At 38.7% G+C, this 12,528-nt stretch overlaps 1 protein-coding gene across 1 annotated transcript in view; it reads right to left on the reverse strand.

Moving 5' to 3' along the window:
- The window catches only part of LOC110460436 (cytoskeleton-associated protein 5-like), a 54,915-nt gene that overhangs the window by 17,845 nt on the left and 24,542 nt on the right, over window positions 1-12,528 (reverse strand). Inside the window, exons 19-29 of the mRNA XM_021513325.1 lie at window positions 12,190-12,375; window positions 10,263-10,354; window positions 9,446-9,503; window positions 9,073-9,198; window positions 8,490-8,629; window positions 8,144-8,318; window positions 7,528-7,641; window positions 4,506-4,634; window positions 3,955-4,149; window positions 1,939-2,163; window positions 1,389-1,493 (exon numbers count right to left, since the gene is read on the reverse strand). Of these exons, the coding sequence (XP_021369000.1) occupies window positions 1,389-1,493; window positions 1,939-2,163; window positions 3,955-4,149; window positions 4,506-4,634; window positions 7,528-7,641; window positions 8,144-8,318; window positions 8,490-8,629; window positions 9,073-9,198; window positions 9,446-9,503; window positions 10,263-10,354; window positions 12,190-12,375 (1,545 nt within the window). The remainder of the gene's footprint in view (window positions 1-1,388; window positions 1,494-1,938; window positions 2,164-3,954; window positions 4,150-4,505; window positions 4,635-7,527; window positions 7,642-8,143; window positions 8,319-8,489; window positions 8,630-9,072; window positions 9,199-9,445; window positions 9,504-10,262; window positions 10,355-12,189; window positions 12,376-12,528) is intronic.

Raw genomic sequence — 12,528 nt, forward strand, 5'->3', positions numbered from 1 at the left:
CATATACAGGAAGTGTCTTGTGCATAGGTCTACAGATACAGGAAGTGTCTTGTGTATAGGTCTACAGATACAGGAATTGTCTTGTGTGTATAACTACAGTGACAAGAAGTGTCTTGTGTATAGGTCTACAGATACAGTAAGTGTCTTGTGTATAGATTTAAAGATACAGGAAGTGTCTTTTGTATAGGTCTACATATACAGGAAGTGTCTTGTGCATAGGTCTACAGATACAGGAAGTGTCTTGTGTATAGGTCTACAGATACAGGAAGTGTCTTGTGTATAGGTCTACAGATACAGGAAGTGTCTTGTGTATAGGTCTACAGATACAGGAAGTGTCTTGTGTATAGGTCTACAGATACAGGAAGTGTCTTGTGTATAGGTCTACAGATACAGGAAGTGTCTTGTGTATAGGTCTACAGATACAGGAAGTGTCTTGTGTATAGGTCTACAGATACAGGAAGTGTCTTGTGTATAGGTCTACAGATACAGGAAGTGTCTTGTGTATAGGTCTACAGATACAGGAAGTGTCTTGTGTATAGGTCTACAGATACAGTAAGTGTCTTGTGTATATAACTACAGATACAGGAAGTGTCTTGTGTATAGGTCTACATATACAGGAAGTGTCTTGTGTATATAACTACAGTGACAGGAAGTGTCTTGTTTATATGATTACATTGATTGTAGAAGTTCTGTATATAACTACAGATACAGGAAGTGTCTTGTGTATAGGTCTATAGATACAGAAAGTGCTTGTGTATATAACTATAGTGACAGGAAGTGTCTTGAGTATAGGTCTACAGGGCCCACTTGTATAAAACATCTCAAAGTTAAGGAAAATCTCAAGCAATGTATTGTCTATGGGAAATCTTAGACTTGAGGAAATCTCAAGAGTTGAGATGTTTTATACAAAAGTGGGCCCAGATACAGGAAGTGTCCTGTGTGTAGGTCTACAGATACAGGAAGTGTTTTGTTTATATGTTTACAGTGATTGTAGAAGTTCTGTATATAACTACAGATACAGGAAGTGTCTTGTGTATATCACTTTAGTGACAGGAAGTGTCTTGTGTATAGGTCTACAGATACAGGAAGTGTCTTGTGCATAGATCTACAGATACAGGAAGTGTATATGTTTACAGTGATTGTAGAAGTTCTGTATATAACTATAGTGACAGGAAGTGTCTTGTGTATATAACTACAGTGACAGGAAGTGTCTTGTGTATAAAACTATAGTGACAGGATGTGTCTTGTGTATATAACTACAGAGAACAGAAGTGTCCGCACTATATTAATTACTGCAGACAGAAATATATTGTTTGTAGCTTTACTGTGATTGGAAAATTCTTTTGTATAGAACTAATGTGAACAGAAGTGTACTGTGTACAATGTACCTTCATGGTCTTCTCATCCTTGAAGCGCTGCTCTTTGGGTACTGTAGTGTTCATAGGAGGCCCTAGGTCCTCATCTTCCTTCTTTTTTTTACTTGGTGCTGGAGCCTGTCCAAAACAAGAGTCATCAACTTTAAATATTCCTCAGCTATGTTTTTTTGCATTTTCTTTATATATTTTTTATGGCTGTGATGTCTGGAGATACCTCTCAAAATGAACTTCATCTTGCTTTTATTTCACATCTGGACATAAAATAAACAAAATAGCTTTACTAATAAAAATGCAATTATTTGATGATCCTGACCAACATAGAAGCCCCGAACACATGTAGTCAAATTTATCCCACCAACTCACTCCAGCTTTAGATGAACCGATTGTCTTAAGAACAATGTTACGTAATTTCTAACAGGTTTTTTTCACCATTTTTCAATTCATATACTTACAAGTGTTTCAAAAACATTTCCTGCATATAAATATACTACAGTCTATGGTTTTTATTATTTTTATTACAAATCATATTTGAATTTTTGTGTAAGTTAAGATTATGTCTTACACCCTTTGCCTTGCCGCGGACAGTCTTGCTTGCAGGCTTGCTGTCAACACTATCCTGTGAAGCAGTGGAGAGCGGTCGGCTTGGCTTGCTGGGTTCAGGTTCGTCATAACTCTCTGGAGTACTGGCCTTCACTGGTGCTGCAGCTTTCTTAGCTTTCTGTGGTTTGGCTGGGAGGTTTCCTCTTGCTTTCTCAAGCAATGCAAGAATCGTGTCCTTAGATCCAGGCTGTAAAAGTCAATAAACAGTATACCAGAGGGTTTCTGTGCAAACACTGGAAATGAGCTGGGATATTTTGAAGTCTGATAGCTTGGGTATTAACAAGTTGAAGGAGATTTTTGGAACAAAGCTTGAACAAATTTTGGTTTACTCTGTTATTTCTGAAAATCTGAAGAATTTTCTCTTCTGCAACATACTTTTTCAAACCTTGAAGTACAAATATACTTTAACATATTTCATGACTTCATCAAGGTTTCATAAGATAAAAGTTGTTAAACCTAAACAATACAAGAGGTCCAATGGGCTTGCATCGCTCACCTGGTATTAATCTTACAATTGTAACTTTAAAAGAGAACCAAAATAAAGCTACAGGCAAAATATCAGTGTTTTGACTTAAAAGTCATTCAGAGGATTAAAACACATTTGACCCCTGTGACCTTGAAAGTCAAACATGGACATTAAGTTAAAAACTTAACAGCCCTTCATCCTAGAATGCAACTTGCCAAATATCACCATCCTATACATGACTTTTAAAGATTTATGCACTATAGACCAGATGTGACCATGAAAGGTCATTCAAATCTACAAGCAATCACCCTGTGCACTTAAGTTATTCAGAAGAAGTCGTTTAAAGATTTCAACATATTTGACCCCTGAGACCTTGAATAGGGGCAAAGGTCATTCATTTGAACCTTTATCCCTGCATGCTAATGGACAAATATCATCAGCCTGGGTCTCTTGGTTATTCAGAAGAAGTTGTTTAAAGTAACAAGAGGCCCATGGGCCTTAACGGTTACCTGATATATTTATACAGAGAGTTGACTTTGTTTTTAACATGAACAGAAACATTATTCAAAGTGACAAAAAACAATAAAACCACCTTATTCAATATCTAGCATACAGATTTAAGACTAAAAAGTATTTGAAACTAGCACCTCTGATTCTAAACAAGGAAAATGAAGAAATTTTAGCACACCGACTCCTTTGTGTGCCCAACCCTACAGCCCTTGGGGGTAGGGCTGGCTAAAAATGTAATATTCAAAGTATCATTTGCCGTTATAAACCATCATAAATTTTGCCTTCCATCTATGAAGAGTATTTGATTCTACCATATCTGGGTCTTGAGAAGAAGATTTTTGAAATTTCAGTCAATTTGACCCTTTTTGGCCCCACCCATCAGCCCCGGGGGTCAGTCAGGGCTGATATGTGCATACTATCAAACTGCTACCTAATACTGATAATGCTAACCTAAATTGAATTACTTCCAATGGAAATTAAACAAATGTTGGTCCAAAATGTGATTTCCCCATATAAACTATAGTAAAGTTTACCCCCTCCCCAGGGGAAAACGTGAGACCCCAGGGTCAAGAAATTCACAATTTTGGTAAAGCACCTTAAGACCCTTCCATCTATGAAGAGTATTTGATTCTAACATATCTGGGTCTTGAGAAGAAGATTTTTTGAAATTTTAGTCAATTTGACCCTTTTTGGCCCCGCCCCTCAGGCCCCTGGGGGCTTGGGACTAAACCGGCAACTATTTTTGTTGACCTTTGTCCATGGAAGGTTCCTACAAAATTTCATTGAAATTGGTTCAGTGGTTTTGGAGTAGAAATGTAAATTGTTTATGGACGCACGACGGGCGACAGACGACGACGGACAAAAGGCGATCGCAATAGGTCACTTGAGACTTTGTCTCAGGTGACCTAAAAAGTTAAAGACAGACGACGGACAATGGCATAAAAATATGTTTGTTAATGAAGAACATTAAAATTCCTTTTAATACCATAAATAATTTAGTACCTTCATTTTTGCTGCTGCCTTAAACAAGCTTTCGTAACCAACATGGATCATAAAAGGTACAAGTGCTTCCTGTGCTTTCTTCCTTATGTCAGAATTCCTATCCTCAAGGCAGTTTAATAGCAGCGGCACACATTGTTTGAAGTCCGGTGGTAGTTGTTTGTGGTTTGGTAGCTTTTCTGATAGCCAACCCAGCAGCTGAAGATGAGTATATTATTAAGGAGTGATACTGCAAATTTGGTTAGTGTGTTCAATGTATACTTCCTATTAATACATCTTTATTCTGGCACAAAAATCCATGACAACTTACTTCTTGCCTTTCACATACATTTCAAAATTATAATAGCGTGATAAATTTCATCTTGAAAGGGACAAATGCTGATATATTCAAAAACAAATATGAAAGAAACAAATAAAATATCTGATGATGTACTAACATTAATGAAACTGAAATGGATGGAACACCACGACAAAGAATGAAAATGAAATCCCCTTAACCCAAAAATTCAAGAAAAATGTCTTGGTGACTATATGTGACTACTGCAGACAGTTACCTCCTGCCTGAGGTTGGGGTTCTCCAGTCTCAATGCATCTAGGATAGCCTCAACTTCCACCAAGGGCACTAAGTTACACTGGTCCACCCAGGCGTTGAGTGCTCCCACTGCCGCCGCCCTCAGTGCAGGCTGTAACAAATTAGGGTCAAGTTTTGTATAATTTTTGTAGTTATTTTTTGTGCAACATCTGTCACATGTGAGACACCAAAAAAACCCAAAACAAAACACATACAATACAGTGTATGTTTTTCACTAATACATGGGGATCAGGTATGTAGACAAAGACGAAACCAAGTACATACAACACAACAAGTTTACAACAAACTCCTGGGTACTTCATATGTAGCCAAACAACCAAGTACATACAACACAGCAAGTTTATAACCAACTCCTGGGTACTTCATATGTAGCCAAACAACCAAGTGCATACAACACAGCAAGTTTATAACCAACTCCTGGGTACTTCATATGTAGCCAAACAACCAAGTGCATACAACACAGCAAGTTTATAACCAACTCCTGGGGACTCCATATGTAGCCAAACAACCAAGTACATACAACACAGCAAGTTTATAACCACCTCCTGGGGACTTCATATGTAGCCAAACAACCAACCAAGTACATACAACACAACAAGTTTATATCTAACTCCTGGGGACGCCATATGTAGTCAAACAACCAACCAAGTACATACAACACAACAAGTTTATATCTAACTCCTGGGGACGCCATATGTAGTCAAACAACCAAGTACATACAACACAGCAAGTTTATATCTAACTCCTGGGTACTTCATATGTAGTCAAACAACCGACCAAGTACATACAACACAACAAGTTTATATCTAACTCCTGGGGACGCCATATGTAGTCAAACAACCAAGTACATACAACACAGCAAGTTTATATATCTCACTCCTGGGTACTTCATATGTAGTCAAACAACCGACCAAGTACATACAACACAACAAGTTTATATCTAACTCCTGGGGACGCCATATGTAGTCAAACAACCAACCAAGTACATACAACACAGCAAGTGTAGATCTAACTCCTGGGGACTTCATATGTAGCCAAACAAAACAAAGTACATACAACACAGCAAGTTTATATCTAACTCCTGGGTACTTCATATGTAGTCAAACAACCGACCAAGTACATACAACACAACAAGTTTATATCTAACTCCTGGGGACGCCATATGTAGTCAAACAACCAACCAAGTACATACAACACAGCAAGTGTATATCTAACTCCTGGGGACTTCATATGTAGCCAAACAACACCAAGTACATACAACACAGCAAGTTTATATCTAACTCCTGGGTACTTCATATGTAGCCAAACAACCAAGTACATACAACACAGCAAGTTTATATCTCACTCCTGGGGACTTCATATGTAGTCAAACAACCAACCAAGTACATACAACACAGCAAGTTTATATCTAACTCCTGGGGACTTCATATGTAGTCAAACAACCAACCAAGTACATACAACACAGCAAGTTTATATCTAACTCCTGGGGACTTCATATGTAGTCAAACAACCAACCAAGTACATACAACACAGCAAGTTTATATCTAACTCCTGGGGACTTCATATGTAGTCAAACAACCAACCAAGTACATACAACACAGCAAGTTTATATCTAACTCCTGGGGACTTCATATGTAGTCAAACAACCAACCAAGTACATACAACACAGCAAGTTTATATCTAACTCCTGGGGACTTCATATGTAGTCAAACAACCAACCAAGTACATACAACACAGCAAGTTTATATCTAACTCCTGGGGACTTCATATGTAGTCAAACAACCAACCAAGTACATACAACACAGCAAGTTTATATCTAACTCCTGGGGACTTCATATGTAGTCAAACAACCAACCAAGTACATACAACACAGCAAGTTTATATCTAACTCCTGGGGACTTCATATGTAGTCAAACAACCAACCAAGTACATACAACACAGCAAGTTTATATCTAACTCCTGGGGACTTCATATGTAGTCAAACAACCAACCAAGTACATACAACACAGCAAGTTTATATCTAACTCCTGGGGACTTCATATGTAGTCAAACAACCAACCAAGTACATACAACACAGCAAGTTTATATCTAACTCCTGGGTACTTCATATGTAGCCAAACAACCAAGTACATACAACACAGCAAGTTTATATCTAACTCCTGGGTACTTCATATGTAGTCAAACAAAACCAAGTACACACAGTACAGTGTGAACATAACTTCAGATGAAGACAAGCAAATTTGTGGAATTTATAGCCCCCGCTTGCAGGACATTTGTAGGTTAACATTATTGAGGTTAGGTTTAAACATGTGAGTATCGTGCTGTTGAGACATAATGTATAGCTTGAAACTTGAAGAAAAAAAAGCAAGCCCTTTACCTCGTTGATTATCCGTAAATATGCACAAATCATATCGGTTGGCAAACTTATTTAACGCAAACTGCAGATAATGATGTATTTCGTTAATTAAGGGGCCATTACTCTGCCAAATGGAGTTTGATAAAAGTGGTTGTCAAACTTGGCCGAGCCCTTAAGGCATTTAAGCCTGTGACCAAGTTTGAAGAAAATTCGTTAACATTTGTTGTCGTTATTGCACGGAAACGAAGCGCAGCAGATAATGGTGTTTTTCATTATTCAAGAGGCCCTAACTCCGCCAAATAAAGTCTGCATAAAGCTTGTCATCGAGCTTGGCCAAGCCCTTAAAGCATTTAACCCTGTTAATCGGTAAACATTTGTTGTAGTTATTGCACGTAAATGCGCGTGACAGACAGACAGACAAACCCAAATTAATATCCCCCGTTTTGGAGAAAGCAGGGGATAATAAATAAAACTATACACATACAGTACACCATTTTCAAAACTACCTCAGTTGACCTATGAGATTGCTTTCAATTGGAAATCACATTGTTTAGTAATCCTGGAACATACCTCTCACAACGGACACATCGTAAGATTGAGTATATGATATTGGGCAAAGATACTGTACCTTACTGTCTCCAAAACAGCCAATAAGAGCAGGCCCTATGACTCGGATATGATGTTTGCAGTGAGGTCCCATGTTGGTGGCTAATGTTGAACAAATTGCAATTGTCATGTTCACCTGCAAAGATGCAACAGATGTAATAAAATATACATTTTTTTCTACAATTTATGTCTTAAAATTAAATCTTGAAGCAAACAATATTATTTACTTAAAATCAATGAAAAGGATTGGTGTCATCAGAGAATAATTTTAGGCAGAAACATTTTATCATTAAACAACCTTCTTTTCAATAGTTACACAAAAGACAGTAAAAGCACCTTTGTTAGCACACTGATATTTTAGTGCTCAAGGGTATATCCTATCTATTGGTGCATTTATAGATTAGAGCCACTTATTCCTAAAGCAAACATATTTCGGGCAACAGTAACACTGTAAATGTAAGGGCACATGAGAACATAAGATAACTACTAAGACTGAAACAGTAAAACTGAACAAACAATGTGACTACATGTACTTTATTGGAGGGTCACCTATAGTACTTTATTGGAGGGTCACCTATAGTACTTTATTGGAGGTAGTGTGACCTATCAATAGTTTGTTGAGAGATATGATGACCTACCAGTATTTTGTTGGAGTCTCCAAGGCGGAGCTTGATTGACTCGGGAAGGGGACCCAGGTTGGCCGTGATAAATTTGGCTTCATTTAATATGGCAGCAACTTTCTCCAGAGACTCCTTCCTAATCTTCCAGTTCTTATCAGCCATCTCTGCCATCAGTTCTGGTGTAAACTTTTCCCTATCAACCACATGTAATTTTATGAAAAAGAGTGTAAACACAAATTTAATATTGGGCTTATGAATAATTCAGTGAAACATACTCTACAGACATCTTGGTACAATAAAGCCAGTGAGATTTTTCAGATATTCATTGTATTTGTTCCTGTGTTTATTTGCTTGGTATACTTACCCTACATCATTCCTTGGTATGAGGTCAGTTGAATTACTTTCCTCTGTTTCACCACCTTCCTCATCATCATCATCCTCCTCATCACCCCCTGTAGGTATGACAGGTCCCCTAGTAGGAGCTGGGGCTTTCTCTCCCTTCACCTGTAAAACAGTCTTATATGAAACAGACAATATAAAGCTACACAAATCATGTCAAACTGACTGTACATTAAGTGACAGTGTGTAGCTTTGTACAAAGCACCACATATGTGAGACTAACACAAAGTACCACATATGTGAGACTAACACAAAGCACCACATATGTGAGACTTACACAGAGCTACACATATGTGAGACTAACACAAAGCTACACATATGTGAGACTAACACAGAGCTACACATATGTGAGACTAACACAAAGCTACACATATGTGGGACTAACACAAAGCACCACATATGTGAGACTAACACAGAGCTACACATATCATGTTCCCCAATGACAGTATCTTATACTTATATAGCTTATATTTACATAGGTATTTAACATTGTTAAAGATTTAAATCTCATTAACAATAGTAATTTTATTTTTGCTCATTTTCCAGACCTTTTCGATCTCAGCATCAATCTGTTGAAGAAGCGCTGCTTTCTCGTCTTCAAAAAACACCCGGGCAGTTGGACCCATGTACAGGTACAAGACAGGCACCAAGTTTATGGCTGATGTTCTAATAGCCTGTGTACACAAAAAGAAACATGATCCATCACCAACAGTCATAAAGCAATATTTCCAGCATGCTCAAATCAAATTTTTTCAGTTCTTCACAATATTTTTCGCCGATTGTTCATTTCCATCTTTACATTTTGGTCGGGGTCACATTAATAGTGATTTGAGGAATACTAAAAAAAAATCTTGAGGTTTTAGTTTTAACTGATTGGGTAAAATGCCCATTTTGCATTAGGAACTGGGTCTGTTCACTTACAGGGTTTGTAGCTCCAAAGGCTTTCTTGATCAGGGCTACCAAAGCTTTGGCATTGATTCTGAAACAAGACGACATAATTGTGAACATAGTTGATATATCCAAAGAATTTCCTAATCAGAGATATCAGTTTTTAGGATTTGCCTTTATTTTCTCTATTGGACTCCTCTTCTCTGAACCCAGGGTGTTGGGGCGGAGGTAAGGTGGTGGGCATTGGCCAAAGATACTAATACCCTCATGAACAAAAGTGATGAGAAATGGTAAATGTATAGAACAGTTATAACTGATGATGTCAATATTCTATTTACAGAAACAGTGATCTTAGAAAGGTCAAAACACAAATTTGTACAAGAGGTGGAAATTATGAACATGTCTTCAAAACATTTGTGACTATGGGAAAAACGATTACCTGGTATGTCAGAAAAGCAATGATGCAAAAATTCTATTTCAAGTTACTGTGACCTTATTTTTGACCCCAGAAGGTTGAAATGCATAATTGCCCAAGAGATGATGTATATCGAAGTTTCATCACAATCAAACGAGACATTGAAAATCTGTTAGGCGATGACTTCATCAAAGACATGAACCTACTGTAAAATCCCATACAATTCTAGACATTCCAAGGGTATATTCAGTTAAAATCCCTTTACAGCCACTATAGGAATAGGATTTTAAAGATATACCCGACTTCCCCCTCGGGGGTAGGTAAGCTTAAATTTTGTGAGGAGATAAATCCTCCAGTCGTGAAACAAGTCCAAAGTGTTAGATGCTATATTATGGGTTTTGTTTAGAAGAAGAAAATCAACATTTTAATACTTACTTGAAACCAAACTCTTTGATGGCATTCCCCAGCCAATTCATACACTCTGAACTGTTCTTAGGATTTTTCTGCTCGGATGAGAGTTTCATCACCTACATAAGTCAAAATATGCTTTTGAAATATGGTGAATAATAAACCAAATGAACCTTTTTTAACCACAACAATATTTATCGTGTAACAGAAATTTATGAACTCGCTCCTGTATCTTGTAACAAAATGGGCTGTAAATAAGGTCATTAATGATAAAGGATGGAACCATCTTATACATGTAAGACAGTGGGTATTAGTACATTTGAGGTCAAATCTTATGATTTGGGTAACACCGTGTATTGATTGACGGGGAACTGTGGAATTGTAAATAGTGCATCTAATGGTGACCAGGTCAGTCCTAGATGACATAGGGATAGGGACGAGAGAGTGAACTTCCAGAAACCAACAGGGGTAACTGCCATTGGAAGGGGAAAGTCAGTTTAGATGTTAGATTAGAAGTCAGGTTAAACTGTTGTACGTGCCTCCTTACTTATGCACAATAGGTGGTACCGGTATCATGAATAGTTAATCAGATATGTAACATGAGTTTTGATAAAACGGACTTGCACAGGGAAGTCTAGAGAGTCTAAAGTTGAGAGTTAGGGTTGGAGGTTCGAGAATGTGAGCCTTTGAAGAGAGAGGCCAGAGAAGGCCTCTGCAGGAGGGGCCTGGGATGGCCCGGGTACGGCAATTGGTGTACTTTAGAACTATGCGTTTGTTGTTGAAACTCTATATTATCTGTGTGCAGGTAGATTTGCTATTGTGTTCCAGAACTGAGTGAAAAAGGACATTTGTGGAATTTAAGAGAGATCTTGAAGGTATGGACCCTGACTGACTGACTACATGCTAAAGGTAAAGGCTGGTACCTTGGCTACACTTGACCAACCACCCTGCCTATAAACTTGAGGGATAACGTCTTGGCTACAATTGGTTCACCTTCCTACCTATAAACTTGAAGGATGACCTCTTGGTTACCATTGACCTACCTCCCTGCCTTTATAACTTGAGGGATGCAACTTGGTTACAATTGACCCACCTCCCTCCCTGCCTATAAACTTGAAGGATGACGTCTTGGTTACCATTGACCTACCTCCCTGCCTATAAGCTTGAAGGATGACCTCTTGGTTACCATTGACCTACCTCCCTTCCTATATACTCGCGGCATTATTGAGGTTAGGTTTAAACATGTGAGTATCGTGCATATACTTGAGGGATGCCCTCTTGGTTACCATTGACCTCCCCCCCTGCCTATATACTTGAGGGATGACCTCTTGGTTCCCATTGACCTACCTCCCTGCCTATATACTTGAGGGATGACGTCTTGGTTACAATTGACCTACCTCCCTGCCTATATACTTGAGGGATGACCTCTTGGTTACCATTGACCCACTTCCCTGCCTATATACTTGAGGTATGACGTCTTGGTTACCATTGACCTCCCCCCCTGCCTATATACTTGGGGGATGACGTCTTGGTTACCAGTGACCTACCTCCCTGCCTACAAATTTTAGGGATGACGTCTTGGTTGCCATTGACCCCCCTCCCTGCCTATAAACCTGAGGGATGACGTCTTGGTTACCATTGACCTACCTCCCTGCCTACAAATTTGAGGGATGACGTCTTGGTTGCCATTGACCCACCTCCCTGCCTATATACTTGAGGGATGACGTCTTGGTTACCATTGACCTACCTCCCTGCCTACAAATTTGAGGGATGACGTCTTGGTTACCATTGACCCACCTCCCTGCCTATAAACTTGAAGGATGACGTTTTGGTTACCATTGACCTACCTCCCTGCCTATAAACTTGAAGGATGACGTCTTGGTTACCATTGACCTACCTCCCTGCCTATAAACTTGAGGGATGACGTCTTGGTTACCATTGCAATTTGACCTACCTCCCTGCCTACATAGTCCAGGGACACTGCCTCGGCTATACAGCTCAGTGTTTCCTTTACTGCAGCCCCATTCTTCACATCACCGATTTTGTCCACCAGATCTGCCAGGCAATACTCCGCAGATATCCGTGAAAATTTGGTATTTTTTGCTAGATGGCCAACTGTCTCCACACGTATCTTCAAAACCTAAAGATGGCATAACAGAGGTTTTATACAAGGGTGTGAAGATACATTCTAAAGTGATATATTGTTATACCATTTCAAGACAAATCACAGAACAGTACAAATAAATAGCGATATATCACATGAAATTTGTTCAATATTTCGCCGATAGATTTT

This window comes from Mizuhopecten yessoensis, unplaced genomic scaffold (assembly GCF_002113885.1).
Source record: "Mizuhopecten yessoensis strain PY_sf001 unplaced genomic scaffold, ASM211388v2 scaffold10401, whole genome shotgun sequence".
In the NCBI taxonomy this organism is placed as follows: Eukaryota; Metazoa; Mollusca; class Bivalvia; order Pectinida; family Pectinidae; genus Mizuhopecten; species Mizuhopecten yessoensis.